We start from the raw sequence: 18,857 nt of genomic DNA, 5'->3' as shown, positions 1-18,857 counted from the left end.
CGCTTTAGTCACGTGACCAGTTCATCTTGGGCGACGCGTGGCGGAAAGCGGCAACGTTGGCAAAACGTGCTCCGCAACGGGTCGGAGTTTTCTAACGCTGGCGTTTGACGCATTTGACTCCAACCACGATGCGCGAAAACAAATACAAAATGCCAATTTATTCCATCCCATTCGAAAATTACGTAGGCTTTTAAAATAGCGTCTCCAAGGCAAAGAAATACCCAAATCCTTTGGGCAAAAACAGCTGGATATGAAATTTTTCTAGGATATAAGATGACTTGCTGAGCGAGGCAGCTAAGCCTTGTTTGGAGTGCAACTAAATTAAGCGATATTCGAGCCTATCATGGAGTCTCTGGCGAAATCTTGACAATGAACATCCAAGAAAAGCACGACAAATTTTTTTCAACTGTCTGGATAAGGCATTTTAACATTCGCCAAGTCCCTTCAGTCGACATCGGTGCCGTGGAATTATTCCGAAGAAGCCGACGACGATGTGGCTCAGAGCGCCCCACACGGCTCTTCGTTCAAGTAGCGCTCTAAAGCAACAGTACCAAGAGCACAGGTGTCTCGGCCCATCAACGCTTTAAAAGGATGCAATTCCTTATCAACGCAGCACGGCGCACACCATATGGTAAGATTTCCTGTTCTTTTGGGGTCTGTGTGAGACCTGGTTCTGTTATAAGACTCGCTTTATATGTGCGACCTTGACTACACAGTTTCTTGGAATATAATTGCACATGTTCCTTAACCGCTAGCAAACAGTTTCTTTTGAATGCCCTTTCAATGCTTCTTAAGGTTTAAAAACATTCAAGTGGGACAAGCTATTTCGCTAGCGTTAACGAAAATTCATTAAATAAACTGGGCCCCTCAGCAGCATGTCACTTTGCTGAATGTTCTCTACTTATACGCTATCTAGTGATAAATATTTCGTGCTAATTCTGCATGCACTATAAAAGTATTTGATAGCATCATATTTACCTAGTATACTTGTGGGCGCAAAAGCAAGCATCGTGTTTTCATGAGAAGAAGACTGCTCTGTAAGCATTCGTATTATCTTGTAATGCTCACATGTCTTGCAATTTTTTCGCCTTTTCCAGAACATCACCTTGACTCGCCTAGCCTTCCCGTTTTCTTCAGACGACGACAATATGACGACGGGGCCTTTTATTTCCTCTTTTTTTTTTCGTTAAATGTCACGCTGTTCAGCAATGTCAGCATTCGTGAAGCTTGCGAAGCAATTGCCGCGTTTACACGCTGCGACAGAAGCGCTGCGAACCCAGTTTCACTCGCGTCAACGTCATGTAAGCGGCACGCTGCGTCATGTAAGCGGCAAGCGCAGCGAAGACACAGCGTCAAAGGCTTGGGTAACACTGTACCAATATATGCCGAATCAAGGACAAAGGCACGCAGCAACACTACCAAAACAACCAAAACTTCGGCTGCTGATATTCTGATACACGCGTTATATTTGATTCGCATTCGGAATGACGTCATCCGCGCGCAGCCGTAGAGCAGGGAGGACAAGCTAAGCCTACCAGAGTTGACCGACTGAAATGCATAAACAACACAGTGGCGGCGCCCAGGAACCGTCGCAGCTAGTGTAAACAAATCTCACGTGATGCGAACTGACCAATGATCATGGCGGCGGCACGGCCCATTAGGAGAAAAGGGTGCCGACACTCCGTGTCCTTATCTAGTGACACTAGCCGAGTGCAAACAACAAGCCCGCCGAGACGACGAGAAACATTTCATACCCTCCTCCATCACCATTTGTAGGGGTTTACAACAGATTTGTTTGGAAATCTACTTTTGCAGGGCGAGTTGGCGACCAATTTTCTTGCTAGAATGCTGCGTGGCTTGCGACGCTCGCCTGTACTGCAGTTTCCTTGTACCAGTTAGGTGCACAGCGAGCTATAAAACATAGTGTCTGTGCTATCACCGACAAAAATTGAGCGCTTGCAACATGCCGGAGAAGAAAATATTTTTTTCTTAATTTTTACGTTGAAGAAATCCGCTATGTCACTTCTTTCCCGCGAATCGTTTAGTAATGGCATTCAAGTAGTATGTTCGGAGCCTCGGTGCGTAGTTACGGACGAAAGCTTTATTGTCTCGTAGACTCTCAGCCCGGGGTATCGGTCACGACTGCGGCTCCGCGGGTAGCCGAAGTTCTGAAGTTTCGGCTGGAACAAGATTGAACACAACGTGCCAGCCATGCGCTTTATTTTCATTTATTTATTTATTTATTTATTTATTTATTTATTTATTTATTTATTTATTTATTTATTTATTTATTTATTTATTTATTTATTTATTAACCCTACTTACGAGCAGTGGGTGGACCGGCTGACCAGCTCGAACCTTGCGGCGCAACAAGAAGTCGTCACTAGAGCCCGGGCAGCCAGCCAAGACCAGGGCATCCCGGACTAAGGTTGCCCCCCACAGGGCTGGTGCCCCTGCCATCTAGCACCAAATTTGTTCGTTTTTATTAAACGTTTATTACTCTCTTATTTATTTATTTATTTATTTATTTATTTATTTATTTATTTATTTATTTATTTATTTATTTATTTATTTATTTATTTATTTATTTATTTCATAATAGTGTCGCAACAAATAATGGCATCGGCATTTTCAACCCATTAAAAAAAGCGTCATCACAGCGTTGCGCGAAGAAAGAGCATCAAGTGAACTTTCACATTTTCGAAAATCAGAGCCTGCAACCGTGTGTCGCGGCAACTGGGACCATGCTTCCACTAAATCTTGAAAAAAAAACATTTGCGAAAGACGCCCGTGCGAGCCCCGAAAGAGCAAACTTATTGAGATAGGCACCGTGGTGTTGCCTATTCGGTATTATCGGTCATTTGAGAACGTAGTTTCTAACGTGGGGTATTGGTATTATCCTTGGGGTTTCTCAACAGAATTTTTTTTTCCGGCGTTAAAGGCTTTTTGTCCAGCAGTGGCGTGAAGTTTATAATGGCGATACTGTACAACGCATATACGCTCCACCAGCTTTTCTGCATGGGTCGTGAAAGATGTCAGTCGCAAGTCATTGAGGTCATGGTTGACGAGGCCCCACGATCAATGTGCTCAACCTTTGCGCCGAAATCGCGCCAGATAGCCTCACGTCGTGGACGACATACAGGGGGTACGTCTGTCGTGGGTCTGCGACATTGGGAAGGAGTAGGTCACGTTTTTCAAGCAGTGAAGGTGGCCTGCGCATGTTCAGGAGACCTGGAGCACGGCCACTCGATGAAAGGGAGGTGGTACTGGAGTCAGCCCCTGCAGGGTGACGGGTTGAATTTCCTGCGTGATAGAGTGCCGAGTGCTATTTGCAAGGCGCCTGGTACACAGGCAGTTGTCAATTTTCTAAGGAGTCGCGGAGGTATTGCCTCCTGCCGCAGTATATGGCCTTGGCGTAGACCTGCACTCGTTGATTTCGTTGTTGAGAATGCGATTTAGCTTACTTCTGAAGCCCCTGCTGAAGAGCGGATTTCTCGCTTCGCTGTGATGAAGCATCGACACATTGCGTATTTAGGGGGTGGGAGGATTTTCTTGGGCATTTCGAGGCACTTTTAGCTTCGCTAGGCCAGGCGCCGGCTGTAATTGAGTCCTTAAAACCTTCATCTATCATTCAGGACCTGGTCGGAAATCCGCCAGACATACCCGGAGCGCAAAAAATGAGCAAAACATGGCGTGAAACAATCGCTTCATTGACTTTCTAACGCTACTCTGTTGCAGCATATACGTGCCTTCATTGATGCAAGCGTTAGCTCGGGGCTTTAGAATCGCAAAGCTCTTACCGCGAGCCTCAAAGCTGTTTATTCCTGTCAGTAGCGACCAACTGTTCTCCTTGCATGGATATAATTGTAGGGACATAAGAACGCTAACTTATAGGTCATTGGACGGGGTGGGTTGTTCCTCTATTTGGAAATTTAATAGGAAAACATTCGAAACCACTAACGGACGTTTTCTTCTTATAAATGTCTGCTAAATTCCTGGAGTATCCCCGGCAGGGAGAGAGGAAGGTATTTAATAAGTAGTGTATAGGTTAGCCTTACTAACGCCGGGGCCTGCTACTTCGCGAAGCACACAAGAACAGCAGCCTGGATGAGTAGATGAAAACTCTGTTGAGTTTGCGGGCGTCAATTTTATGGCTATTTTCCCAAAACTATGGATACGGGGTGCCTCATTTGTCCCTCGTTTAGGTTACATTCTCGGCGTTCGAAACAGCTACAGGGATGAGTATCTAGGCGCCCAGTAACGCAGTTTCCCGCGTACTGCCAGGCGTTGCACGAGCGCACGTCCTGCTTCCGTGCCTGCAGGGCTAATGCAATACCCGAATGTCGTCCACATGGAAGGATGGACAGTTTTTGCATGATCGCTTGCTCGGTGGCCCCTTGACAGCTCACAGCAACGATCAGTGCGACGAGAGAGCAGCGGGCTCACGACGTTACCCACGAGAATCTTGCTCAATTCCATTCACACTCAGAGCCAAATCTCGTTTTCCGAGATTGTATTCGATTCAAGCGTAATTTTGCGATAACTTTTTTTAATATGAATTCCGACAGGGCGAGAGCGTGCTGTGTGACACGACGCGCGATGACTAGTTCCCAGCTGCATACTTGGCGGCCGCAGAGCGGTGCGCAGTCTTGCTATTCGTGATCCGTCTCTCAGTGGAAAACACCAGAAATTAACGACAACGTTCGTGTCAGCTTTCACACATTTTCCATGCACTGTGCGTTGCCACACGTCAAGCCCGAAACGCGCTGAACAGTTTCGCGTCAGGAACTCAGCGAGTGTCGCGGAAGAATTCAACTAACGCACTGAGACGCACAGCGTGGAAGACGCTATAGCGCTTACACGGGCCAGGGGATACTGACAGGTGCGCTGCTTGCGCGGCTCCCAGGCACCAGCGGCGAGCACTCGGACAGTAAGGGCGGCGTCTACGACATCTCCAACAAGCGACGTCTGGGCCTGACCGAGGGTCAGGCGGTCAGGGAAATGGCATCCGGCATCCTCAAGCTCATAGAGCTCGAGAAGGAGGCCGCGGCTGCGGAACCACCAAAGCCGGACGCGTCACCCGAGCCTTCAGACGCGCCAAAGCCGGTGACTGGGCCACCACCGTTACAGCCACCCCCTGGTTCCCCCGGTGGAGGCGCTCCACCCGGTGGAGGCGCTCCACCCGGTGGAGCACCTCCTTTGCCGCCAGGGGGTTCACCCGCCCCTCTGCCTCCAGGAGCTTCACCCGGTAGAGGAGCTCCACTGCCTCCAGGAGCTCCACCCGGTGGGGGACCTCCTCTTCCGCCAGGGGGTTTTCCTGGAAGAGGAGCTCCACTGCCTCCAGGAGCTTCACCCTTTGGGGGACCTCCTCTGCCGCCAGGGGGTTCACCCGGAAGAGGAGTTCCACTGCCTCCAGGAGCTTCACCCTTTGGGGGACCTCCTCTGCCGCCAGGGGGTTCACCCGGAAGAGGAGTTCCACTGCCTCCAGGAGCTTCACCCTTTGGGGGACCTCCTCTGCCACCAGGAGCTTCACCCGGTAGAGGAGCTCCACTACCTCCAGGAGCTCCACCCGGTGGGGGACCTCCTCTTCCGCCAGGGGGTTCACCCGGAAGAGGAGCTCCACTGCCTCCAGGAGCTTCACCCTTTGGGGGGCCTCCTATGCCGCCAGGGGGTTTTCCTGGAAGAGGAGCTCCACTGCCTCCAGGAGCTTCACCCGGTGGGGGACCTCCTCTGCCGCCAGGGGGTGTAATACCCTTGAGAGGATTTCTCCCGCCCGGCGGCAGTCCTCGACCTCCTGGCCCGGCTCCTCCTGCGCCTTAACCTACAGGATAGTCCCACCGATGCGCAGTCGAGAACGTATCCCGACCCGGCAGACTCGCTAACATTGTCCAGCGACTCCGGCTGCCGGAATGTGGTCGGGGCGGTAGCGCGAGCAGCCTGCGGAGGATCTACTTCAACCGAAGCTATGATCGAGCCCTTGAACGCGTGACGCACTTTGCAGGGACGACGGGGCGGGCCTCTTCCTTAGGCAGACCGGAGAGCTCTCTAGGCATAAAATTGAGCAATTGCATCCCATTAAATGACTCGTTAGCGGCCGCGAACTAAATCCCCTCATGATGGCAACAACAATAAAAAAAGTCGTTTTCAGGGAAGATATGTTGAACACCCTTACATTCTTTAGCTTCGCGCCCTGGTGTCGCGACGTACTTCCTATTTCGGGTCAGTGGCTACGACCGGTGGTATAACGACGTCTTGCGAACTATGAAATCGCTGTTAGCACCCCAGCGTTACTTGGTTACGTTGGCGAAAGGTCGCACTTTGCTGGCATCCGCTAAATTCCTAGACCTTGGTGCGTGCTCAATCCCCGTTGGCTGCGACCCCTTCCATAGCGCGTGCACCAGAAATTTATGACACAGAAACATTCTGCGCACTCCCAGTTGCCGTGGGCTGCGACGGGTTGCATAGAAAAGCGCGTGGGTCAGGAATCCACCAGCAGTAACGCTTGGCCTTCAGTGTCTGTGGAAGCAGTGTTGCAGCAGCATGAATAGCGACTCTGCAACAAGTAGCTGCAATGTGTCCAGTGTTGAGCTCTTTGGCTACAGTTGAACGACGGCAGAATACCCATTGACGTTCTGCCAAGAAAGCTTCCGCATTCTCATTTCGTAACAATTAAAATTACTCCATCTTCCCGTAGGGGAACCCTGAGTAGTATGCGAAGCAGCCATGGGGTCGATTCAAGTGCCCATTAGTTTTCAGTTCGTCGTTTCCGTGAGGTTGAGGTACGTAGCTACCGTTATATTTACCGTTTGGTTTCCATGGTAACTACCACACTTTTCACGTACCGTAACTACGAAATGGGAAATTGCGTTTCCGTGAGGTTGAGGTACGTAGCCTCCGTTATATTTACCATTTGGTTTCCATGGTAACTACCACACTTTTCACTTACCGTAACTACGAAATGGGAAATTGCGTTGACCCCATGGCTGTTTCGCATACTATTCAGGGTGCCCCTACGGGAAGTTGGTGTAATTTTATTGGAGGGGGGTGGGGGTGTTAGAGTGGAGAGGCATTAAAGAGAGAGAGAGAGAGACGTTGTACGTGGTATGAGTTTGTCTTTATTTAAGCATTATCATCATCATGTTCAACGTAGGTGACGTCGAGTTGTGGTTCGCGTTCCGCTTGGATTATGACCGCCTTATGGTGTGTGAAATGTAAAGTCAAGGGCTGTTGTAGTGGATGAACCCTTCATAAAGTTGCTGAAGATGAGGTCGATGCACGTTCCCCGGATGGTTGTGGGCTGCTTGTAATCACGTCCCGCCGAGACTCGCCGACGCACGCCGCTGCCGACGACGATGAAACGTCGAAGGCGCGTGAAGCGTGCTCGCCTCGTGCCGGCCCAGAAAGACACCGGCAACACTGTCGCTCCAAGAGCCCTTAAAGGGGGAGCGTGCTCGTCTCGCGCCGGCCCAGGAAGACACCGGCAACACTGTCGCTTCAGGAGCCATAGAAGGGACCGGGCAATCAGCAAGCCGAGCATGCGCAGTGGGGTTGTGGACGGCGCAACAACGACAACGACAAGAGAGGGACATAACCCCGACCATGAGATGCTTCGCATCTAATACTTAGGCCTCTGCAACTTTTAATGACACAACTGCTATCGCCGTCGTATTAATAGATTGCATCACTTCTGGTGCTACCACGAACTTGAGGAAATCAGTAGTACGGGGCCTCTTAAACGCAGGTTGCTCACGGCGAGTTGGAGGGAGAGAAAACTTTTTATTTGGCAGCTAGAGCTTTGTGGGAGTGGAGCCTTCTTACAGGTAGCCATGTGCCGTCCTTGATGCTACCGCTCTCTCAACCAGCAGGAGCTGATCGCAAAAGAGGGAGCTGGACAGCAGCGTCTCTCACTGCTCGGGGGAATTGGGAAGGGGTGGAAGTGGCAAATCAGGGTTCTGGGTGCATTCAAGGATAATGTGCCTAAGTGTTCCTGATTGCGTACAGAATTTGCATTGGGCTTCGTGTTGATTTGGAAACATAAGGTGCATCAGTGTTGGGTGGGGATACGTATTTGTTTGCACAAGTCTGAGCGTAGTTTCTTGTGTCTGTTAGTTGCGGGTGGGGCAGTGGAAGTGTTCTGCGAACGAGTCTGTAGTGCTCTGCAATTTCCTGGTACGTCGTGAGTGGCATAGGTTCATTTGAGTCCTCCGCGGCCTGGTCGACGAAACCTCGGGCCTTGAGGTGGGCTTGATCATTGCCCTCCATGGAGGATGGGCCGGCGCCCACACCACTTCGACTACCCTGTCTTGTGGCTCGGTAGCGCAGTAGGCGAGTTGGATCCATAATGAAATGCAGCGCGAAAAAGGACGGGACAAAAGAAGAATTAACGATGACACGGCGCTGACTCGCAACTGAATTTATTGGAAAAAAACACACACATATATATACTCAATCCTCGTGGCTTCCTATCATGTTTCTCGCGATTGCAGCAAAACTATAACGTTGTCAAACTATGCCTGCCAAATACCACACACTACGCACTGCACCAGACAGTAAAACAATAATTCACTCCATCACCTTGGCAAACGCGATAACACCACTGATACAAATCACGTGCCAATGACTACCCTATTGTGCACTGCGACCATTCAAGAACGCATATTCACTCTCGGCTAACGACATTGACGGAATGCTGACGCACTTTTCTCCCTTCTTTCTAATGTGATACGCTACTATAATTTCCCGCACACGTTGGTCCTTATGTTTAGCAATTACAACAGTGTCTTCAAACACAGGAGCACACTGCATTCGCGCTGCATTTCATTATGGTAACTATGAACCAATTAGCCCAACTTGCCATCCTTCTGCAGGCGAGTTGGAGTAACGCCAGCATCTGAACAAATTGATGGCTTTGTTTCAGTGCTCACCATCGAGTCGCCAAGCGCACAGGCTTGCAAGTCAAAAAACAGTTATATCAGTAGCGGAAAGCGCATTTCTTCTTTTCATTCACAACACGAAGATAGGAAAAAAAACTCAGAGAAAAATGAGCCCATTACGAGCTAGGAAAGCTAAACTAACAGAAAAGCGCCATATTCATTGCGGCTCATGCTGTGGACCAGGAAGCACCGTCTCTGATAAACAAGTACTTCCTCGAGCCGCGAAGTAGAGTAGCAGCAACAAAAGAGGAGGGATAGTTACATCGATTTAGCTGTAGAAGCCGAAGTAGGTACGAGAGGCGGCTCGAGGCACGTGGTCATGAGTTTATTTCTAGATGACACGGGGGAAAATAAGGAAAATGAAGTAAGTGAAAAATTTTTAGGGTACGTGATGCTAGTTGGTTCACTCTGGTGCTGTCATTTTATCAGGACGCACGAATTGCCACCGACTACAAGGACGATTTGGTGGCTGTCGAGCACAATGCCATATCAGTTAAGAAGTAACGTATGAATCGCGGAACAGCAGCGAGCGAAAGCAGAGCCAGTCGAGCAGGAACTTTCCTTGTCACAGAATCAGGGCTGGTTGCGAGAAATAGCGAGTAATAGATGAAGTGGCGGAAGGTGGTGAGAAAATTAGAGGGCAAATAATTTGGGTCAAACAAGGCTAACAGAGAGAGAGAGAAACAACATGTTTACTTCCGGCAAGTTTTGACGCGGCCTAAACGTCACGTTGGCGGGCCGCTCGGCTTTAGCTGACTACTCGCACCGCCCCTTCGCAGGTGTCGCAGCAGACGTTGGTGGCCCTCGAGCGACAAGGCTAACAGAAGCCTTCCTCCTATGATAAACTTCGACAGGCTTCATTTGATTGATTATTGGATGGTGAGTGAGTGAGTGAGTGAGTGAGTGAGTGAGTGAGTGAGTGAGTGAGTGAGTGAGTGAGTGAGTGAGTGAGTGAGTGAGTGAGTGAGTGAGTGAGTGAGTGAGTGAGTGAGTGAGTGAGTGAGTGAGTGAGTGAGTGAGTGAGTGAGTGAGTGAGTGAGTGAGTGAGTGAGTGAGTGAGTGAGTGAGTGAGTGAGTGAGTGAGTGAGTGAGTGAGTGAGTGAGTGAGTGAGTGAGTGAGTGAGTGAGTGAGTGAGTGAGTGAGTGAGTGAGTGAGTGAGTGAGTGAGTGAGTGAGTGAGGAAATAAACTTTATTGTGCCCCAAAGTGGGGGAGGAGAGGGGCGGAATGAGGTGTTCTGCGGGTCCTTTCCCATTATGTGGCGGCCATGAGCCCGCGGGCCCTAGCGGCATCCTAAGCCAGTGGGACGATTTGTAGTTGGGACTCCGCGTCGGAGCTGAACAGCATTGCCTCCCACTGCTCCAAATTATTTATAAATGTCCGAGTTATGTGCACGGTACGAATGGCGTGCTGTGGGCAGGCCCAAATGATATGAGGTTAGCTTTCGCGGTGCATCTCTGGCAGGAGTGTTTATAAAGGTCATGATACCGGCTGTTGTAGGCGGCAGGGTTGGGGAATGTGTTAGGCTGTAAAAGCCTCCATGCTGCAGAGAATATTTGTTGGTATACTCGGTGACAACTTAAGAACGGCACCGGAAGTTGCCGCTGTGCCTTATCACCGTAGCCGGATGTTTCTCCGCGCGGCACAAGTAGGGCGTTACTGGGAATATTTTGAACACGGCGTGAGCCGTTCCCGTCATTTTTTGGACTTAATGTGCTTATAAACGACTCCAGTGACGACAAACAAACTGCGTGGGACAAGGCAGACGATATCACCCATTTATAGCAAACCCCTTTCAAAACGCGCGCGCACTGACGTCACGGGTCCGGCACTTTGGCGGAGTGGAACACTACATGAGGTGGTGCCGTTCTTGAGTTGTAACCGAGTATAGTGACGACGAGGTGGTCGATTGATATGGGGATAATTATGATCATGATGAAAGCGGAGCGGAGTGGTGTTTGTGATGACGACGACGACGATTATGATTATGATGATGATTGTAGAGACGACGAGTAGGAGATATTGCAAAATGCCAGTAAGGATACCCGTCTGACCCGGCATTTTGGAAGCACAACAGGTGATACGGAAAACAAATTCAGAGCAAGCAATCAAAACACCAAGCGGATATATTGTTGAAAACGACATCTAAATTCCCCTTAAAATAATGACCATCCAGAAACGATCGCCTGTTCTAAAATAGAAACAATTCGAAGCGAGGGATGCGACGAAAGTGAAAAATAAAACCCCGAATTTAAGCGAACGAGAGCGAGAACACAGAACGGCGCAAAGAGGTGTTGAAAAGGTTCAGAAAACGATGTGTAGAGCAGAAATAAAGCTAGGAGAATTAGAGAAGAAATAGGGAGTACAGGTGGGAATCGAACGAGCAGGTACCTAAAGGGGCGACTGCCGTATGTGCGTGTAACAGGGGCGAAGGCTCGTCTAGAACGTTTCGAAATCGTTTAAAATTGTAACGAATGTCGCAAAGGTCAACACTTGAAACAGGAGCAAGCATTCAAATAGTCTTAACAACAAGAAAGGAGTCGGCAGTCGATCACAGAAGTGTGTTTACAAAAGATAACAGGGAAGTGCAGACAATCGCAGCTTTCAGGCCACGTCAAACAATGACAATAGCGGCACTTATAATGGTTTACATTTGGTCTCATCTTCTGTGTCAACGAAGACGCGATGGCAATGATAGCTTTGCATACTGGCTTTCCAAGTTGCGACGAAGGCGATGGTGGATGATGATGAAAACATTACTTGGATCTAAAATTGGTGGCGGGTCCCCCTATTGCGGGAGAGAGAGAGAGAACTTTATTTGAAGCGGCTCATGTCTGGGCTGCTGGAAATGGTGTTATGGTGGGCCTGGAATGCGCCAAGAGGGTACTGCGCAGTGGTCAGGGCCCCGCACGTGCACATGCAGCGCGAGGCGAGGTCAGATGATCGGGGGAAGATCCGGTTAACCCGATGGAGGAGCGGCTTAGCTTTCCCATGGGTACGGAATGTGGGGTGGTAGAAAGTCAGGGTGAAGAGGGTGGGGTGACCGGCTGGCGCTAGGACGAGTCCAGTACTCCGGGAGTCCGTTGGATTTTGCTGCCGCTCTTGCCCTTCGATCAGCTCCTGCTGAACTTTCGAGTATACGCTGTGCACCACTTTTCCCCACCGCTTAAATGTCAGGTCTTTGATCTGAGGTATTTTCATACTGTTTTGGCAAGCCCATACCATGTGGTGTAGGTCCGCCTCCATGCCGCAGTGTGCGCATTGAGGCGTGTAGACGTCCGGAAATGCTGCGTGCAGTCTTTTGAGACTTGAGTACGTGTTTGTCTGCAATTCCTCTCCTTGGTGTTGTTTCTTGCTCCTTGTCCAGTTCTTTACCAAGTGGCGCGTACTCCCTTCTACCTGCTCTATAAGGCCACAGGATATCTAAATAAGTGACCAGCACGTTCGAGTAGCTGTGCTCGTCCGTATTTTGGGGTGTCCAGGGTATAGGAGTGTTCGGGCTGCGTCGTGTGCGCCTTCGTTCCCCTGTACGAACTGATGGGCTGGTACCCATGTGAGTTTGCTTGTCGTCCGGTTTCCTTCATGCCATTGAGGATCCTGGCGGAAGCCTGTGCTATATCACCCCTGGTGTAGTTCCTGCAGGCTTTTTTTGTGAGTCTGTAATTATATCTGTATGGTTCTACGTGGTTATTGCAAGCGCGATGGCGGCCTCTTCTGCACCTACCTGATCCACGCGCTATTTCTGAGGTTCCCATCAGACTCAGTGACTGCTCTCGGCAAGATGCTGCCTGTAACAAAACGAAAGTGGAAATGATGACCGTTAATTAGAGTGATCTCCCGCGTCGATGACGACGTCCGACAGTAGGGATGAGTGTGCGCACCGACTGCAGCTACCTACAAACTTAACAGGGGTGCAGTCAACGCTTTAGCACTGGCCGATCCCCCCGTACGGGTGGGAATGTGTCCAACACTTCCAAGGGCATCATTATCATCATCATGACTCACCTACTAAGCTAGCTATATAGCTGCACCGTGATTCCCTAACGCCTGGTGAAAACAGAGAAGTTCCACCAACAACTTCCTGGGTGTGGCCACCTAGAGGATAAGCCACTGAGCGCTTGCGTGACCTCGCGGGCGAAAATCCCTCTCACGCCGGCAGCTGATGTACGAATTCAATTTATTGTCGAGGCACTATGGGCCGGGAAGCCAAGAGTTGCACAGGTGTCCGGAGACTGCTGGCGTAAGTACTCAAGGTGCGCCTTATGTCTCCTTGACTCTATGCTGTCCTCTTGGAAAAGAAACGCCACGCTCCGACAGCGTATACCATAACAGGTCATTGGCCAAGATGCTAAAGTGTGTCTCTCTTTCCTTCCCTCTTCTGGGAAACTCAGCACCGTTTTTGCCGAACTGTCTTACCAGTGGGTCTCCTTATAGACTTTGAAGCCAGGAAAATCTGAAGCACTGTGTTGTGCAGTGAAGTTAACTGGATTCGCAACGCCCGTCGTATTCAAGACGCCTCTTTGTCAGGTGGCTCATAATCCGACGGTACATTTAAAAAAAAAACACCCGCATTTCCCCGAAGGGGAGCATGGGGAAGTGCGAATGCACGGGTGATGATATGAGGGGGAGTTATGTTGAACTGTGTTGGCATTCGCCCGTTAGTTGCATTTAACACCCCCGCGTGATCAAGTGGGGATTCACACACCCCGTTAGACGTTCTCTGGAAATCTTGGTGAATTAAAGTGTATGTTCGAGGAGATCACACACACACGCAAGTAAAGTGAAACGACAGTATTCTTTATTCAGCACTTGTTGGTCTTGTCGTTGTAGTTGACGGTCATTATGACCGCCTTGTGGTCACTGAATTGTACGGTCAAGAGTTGTTGCAAGACCGCGCGTATCAGACAGTTCCTCGCAAAGGCCAGGTCGATGTAGCTGCCGTTGATGGTGGTGGGAGCGACGTCAAGGCGAGCGAAGGGGAGAGGAGGCGAGAGTGAGCGACATCAGGCGAGCGAAGGGGAGAGGAGGCGAGAGCGCGCGACGTCACGTGGCGTACTACGTCATTGTGCCGTTGGTACACGCGCTCCCCTCCGCTCCGCGCCGTTGCTAGAGGCGACGAGGCGCGCGATAACACCTGTGCTGCGGACGGACGGACGGCGGTGGACGCGTGATTCAGGGTCGCTTAAGAAGTGCATTCGCACTTAAAATTCACCCGCATTTCCCCGAAGGGGAGCATGGGGAAGTGGTAATGCACGGGTGATGCGAAAGAATTCTTCTTGGCCAATCGCCCTAAGTGGGTATGTGCAAAGAAATTAGGAACTCTTCTTTGCCAATCGCCCTAAGTGGGTATGAGGTGCGGACGGACGGACAGCCGTGGACGCGTGATTCAGGGTCGCTTAAGAAGTGCATTCGCACTTAAAAATAAAGCCAGACAAGGCCAATAACGAGTATTTATTATGATGTAGTTCTGAGACCGGATCTACAGTGCTTTCATTACATTTTGGGAAATGCTAACATACGTTAAAGGCGCATGAAAACCTTGTGAATTCTTCCCTGGATCAGTACACCATAAAGCGCTCAAGAAAGCCCGAAAGAAGTTTCTGCGCATGCGCCAACGCCCTTTGGGGAATGACGTCTACCTTTTCGTTTCCCAAAAGGTTTTAAAAAATGCGCACGTGTTTGTTCTTTGTTTCGTTGACTGAGCAGTAGTTTAAGATGGTGATGTGCCTCGGCCAATACCACGTACACAATCAAGGGATTGACCAGTAATCAGGGATTAGCGATATACATACTTCGTCTTTCTCCTCCTGGGCCGTATTGCGCATGCTGTTTAGCTTCGCCTCAGATATGTCCATTCAAAGAAGGATTATTGAATAAAGGACTTATTTTTTTCTAACAATAATGCCATTTGTGCCTTTGTCGGTTACTACTCGAACAGTCTTTGTTTGTCTTTGAACTTGGTCCATTATAGGCGTTTCCTAGTCGGCACAGCCAAGCGACGCGTGGCGCCATCTAAGGGGAATGTTTGGAGCTACGTCCACGTGCGTGTGGCCGTCAATTTAACCGCTCAGAACCGCTTGGTCTCGTAGTGTAGTAGTTCCGTTCCTCCGATTCAAACATCCTAACCCAGGTTCAAATCCCGTTACCGCTTTTTTATCATTTTCAACGGTTTGTCAGATCTGAATATTAACACGCATATAATATATTCATGAGATCTTTATGCATTATAAATGGAATTGCGGCTGATCAGTTTCACCTCCTGAGTCTTGTACGTTTTTGCGGGTTCGCCCCTGTTAGGTCGGTTTCGGCTATTTCTGTTGAATATTTTTCTATACCGTGGTTTTTAACCATTGCCGGTCCGTTTTGACTGGTATTTATTTCAGTTCGGGTGGTTTTGTATGCTTTGGGTACGATTATGCTGTGATATAACCCCCATAAGCAAGCTCAGGTGGCGTCTGGCTGTACTGACTAGGAAACGCATATGCGCTTCCCATTCACTGCAAGGAGAGAGCCGATACACACGCATCACCGACCAGACAAAGATCCAAAGTGCCGTTTTCTTTTCATCGTCGCTGCATGAGCAAATAGTGCAGCCCTCCACTTGCCTTCGACCTGTACAAAACTGCACTATCTTCTTTTGTACTGAAGATAATTTATTTCCGCGTGCTGTGAATAGTTAAGGAGTAGCTGACTTTTTGTATGTTATCTAACACCCGCCGACCATATTACACTTCCTGCACCGTTCAAGTGGCCCACTGATGTTTACGTGAAGAGACTACTTGATAATACCCCTTACGATCCCGAAAGTATCCGCTGGTGGGAAAACCCCGCAGTGTCACTCAAACGCCTCCATAGCCAGCTCTCCCTCCCTTCCCCCTCTCCCATGGCAGAACTCCAACACCTCCAACACTTGGCACTGCGCTGAATTTACTCTACAGAGAAATTTCCGGCCCCACACGTCCGATCCCAGCACCCCTGACGGCCCGTACTGTCTCGACAACCACACTCTATTCGCATTAAATGTGTTATTAACGCGGCTCATTGCGGCCTACTATGCACTTCGAGCTGCGCACTTCATCTGCGGATCTCGGAAGGTCTACAATGAACCCCCTCGAAACCAATCATTCAGTCCTCAACAACATGAACTCAACGTACCTCCCCCGTCCCCCATCGTTGCCACAAGGCCCAGAGCCCTTCTGTTTGTCAATAAAGGTCTTACAGCAACAACAATCTTCGCTTACTTTGCCATGACGAATTGTACACAGAAACATGTCGTTGCACGAAATCTCATTCTACCATTGGTCTCTTATCCTTGTCTGTTCGGTGGTGTGGCAACTTTGGGATGCGTAACGACTCGCCCGAGTCCTCACGTTCAAATTTCCCTCCCTTTTTCCGCTTCGCAGGCACCCGTGGCGAGCACACCGAGAGCGAGGGCGGCGTCTACGACATCTCCAACAAGCGCCGCATGGGCCTGACCGAGTACCAGGCGGTGCGGGAAATGCAGGACGGCATCCAGGAACTCATCAAGCTCGAGAAGGCCGCCTAAGCAGGGAGGCGCCTCCATAGGGTGCACCCCACTACTTCACCGCCCCCGATCCATAGCGCCCCTCCTCCCGCCGCTCTCCCCTGCGCTGCATATATGCGCGACATCACGTCAAGCACCGGAGTATCCGCTGTCAACCTTCCCTTGTGTTAGACTTGGCGCACCTCAAGTCGGCCACGGTGGGAGCCGTACGAGAGTCGGCACATTCTAGCGACTCTCAAGTTTCAGTTCCGACTCACACAGTTCGCTATCAGCCCGTTCCAACTCATCTGACATGGGAGAGGCGTGTGAAGTTGCGTACGCCTCAAGCTCGTTACTGGGAAGTGGCGGAATTTAGGACACAGGTGCAGTCACCGAGAATGGCATTTATGCATACTTTCTCATTGCGCCTGATTTCTACAACGGCTCAAATCAGCGCTCTTCAGGCTTCACTCCGCAGGGCGAGGAGTTAGGACATAGACTCCGCCTGCACTTCTCATAACGCCATAAAAAGAAATGTGCCTATGTGAGCTGTGAGGGCATTCCAATTTACGGGACATTAGCTCGGCCGAGCCTCGTCGGCTGAATGCGACGTTACCGGGCCCTGAACAAGCGGAGAAAAATTAATTTAATGGGCGACAGAACCGTCGCCTTGCCCCGCACGTCCAGGCTCGCATACAACCGTAGTAAGGACGAAATGACCGCTTCGGAAAGTCGAAATCCGGTGCCCACCGCTTGAGGTTCCTACGAGAAGCCCAGCCATGGGGTGACTCGCTTAAGACAAGTGAAGGTTGACCGCGAAACCCGCCAACGGTCCGGACGACCCCCCTTTTCCAGCCCAAACACCCGCGGGAGAGCCTCCCACACCGGCACCTGTCTAGACCATCCCGCCTTCCACAAACACCCCCGGAACAAAGGAGGAAAAAAGTTTCACAGAGGACCACCCGCTGCTTACCTGGCAATGCATCTTTTTGTAGTTACCCACTTAACCGCTTCGCTGTAACGTGTCAGAACAAACGAAAACTCGGCTAGTCTCGTATTTTTTGAACGACAGAGAGAAGGAAAGCAGAGACGTCGTGTGGTGCGTAAGAATGCGAGCTCAGACAGAGAAGGAAGCCGTTCCGTGGTGCTGCTATTTTTGTGAGGAAAGCGTGCGCGCCCGAGTATGAGTCTACGGTACGTGTAGAGTCGTTTATTTTCCCTGAAATCTCCTAGGACGCCGCGCCGTGCAGTAGCCGCCGCCGCAGAGTTAGCCAGAGGCGCTTGTTTTCTCTCTCATTTTTCTTCTTCCCTCACACTAAGCCCGCAGACTCGCTAGCACCGACCGTAGTCAGCTTGTAGCCGCTCAAGAAACGAAGAATAAAAGGAGAAGAACAACTGGCGGAGGACGAGCGCGGCCTTCCGGCCTTGGAAAGCCGACCGGAAGAGCTCCAGAAGACGTGGTCGTTGTGCCGCTCTTTTTCTCTTGGCGGGAAGCCAAACGGAAGGTTTGTGTCCAATAAACGATGTCAATGAAATGAAAAAAAATGGTGCTACGTGCATTCTTCTGGGGTGGTTATTTTGAGCGTGCACGGAGCTCAACCCCTATTTCTTTTTTTTTTTTAGACATACGAGACATATCTTCATGGACCAGGCGCATTTCTCGGTTGCGCTTGTTTTGAAGCCGATTGGTTGTAGTCTTAAAAGTGTCGCAAGAAACGCCTCAGCAACAACCGTGTGTATAAACAATGTGCGCACTGGCCAACCATTTTTTGCCAAATTAGGGGCAGCAGTGGGGAAGTTTGTATACGTAAACTTTTTTTCACCGCAAAGATATTTGATGGGGTGTTAGGGCGTAGCAGAGGCGAGCAGAGACATGTTATCAAGGGGTAGACGTTTTTAACAATCCACGCTTAATTACGACAGCCACTGCCTGCCGACTGTTTCGTCCCTATTAGCCACTATACTGACCGGGCGCGATTTCTCTCTAGCCGGTCATGCGCTATGCGCGCGGAGCTGTCGAGTCCGTTGGCACCAGATTTGAAACTGTATTAACCACCATATTGTCACGAAGCCAAGGAGGACGCAGTTGTCTTGCAGGAGAAACAAGTTTATTGGAGCGAACTTGTGCTCCCCTAACAACTCAAAAGAATACAGAGGCGGCGAAGCAGCGGTCAACAAAGTGACTTGCGTCAGCGAGCGTCGCAGAATCGAATGCCCCGGCGTCCGCACTGCAGGCTTTTTATCTTTTGGCGCGCGTGGTTCTCGAAACGTCTATTCGCATCGAGAACATAGTAGACCCAAGAAGATTATTCTGGGCTGTTCACGTTAGATCGGAATGCTCTCCCTATCACAACAGATAACACATGCGGCACAGAAAGAAAGAATTGAACACGCGCTTTCCTTGGCGCAGAGATAACACAG

At 50.1% G+C, this 18,857-nt stretch overlaps 1 protein-coding gene across 4 annotated transcripts in view; it reads left to right on the top strand.

The window, feature by feature from the left end:
• Positions 1 to 17,653, top strand: part of LOC144175865 (arginine kinase-like) — a 107,530-nt gene extending 89,877 nt beyond the window's left edge. For all 4 annotated transcript variants that reach the window (XM_077704892.1, XM_077704890.1, XM_077704891.1 and 1 more), the window contains exon 6: positions 16,336 to 17,653. In XM_077704892.1, the coding sequence (XP_077561018.1) occupies positions 16,336 to 16,478 (143 nt within the window). In that variant the 3' untranslated portion in view covers positions 16,479 to 17,653. The remainder of the gene's footprint in view (positions 1 to 16,335) is intronic.
• The last annotated feature ends 1,204 nt before the right edge of the window (positions 17,654 to 18,857 follow it).

The sequence above is a fragment of the Haemaphysalis longicornis genome, unplaced genomic scaffold (genome assembly GCF_048455015.1).
Source record: "Haemaphysalis longicornis isolate Haplotype H1 unplaced genomic scaffold, Haemaphysalis longicornis Haplotype H1 scaffold_3, whole genome shotgun sequence".
Lineage (NCBI taxonomy): Eukaryota > Metazoa > Arthropoda > Arachnida > Ixodida > Ixodidae > Haemaphysalis > Haemaphysalis longicornis.
The sequence above is the reverse complement of the archived record's forward strand: the minus strand, read 5'-3'. Positions and strand labels throughout refer to the sequence as shown.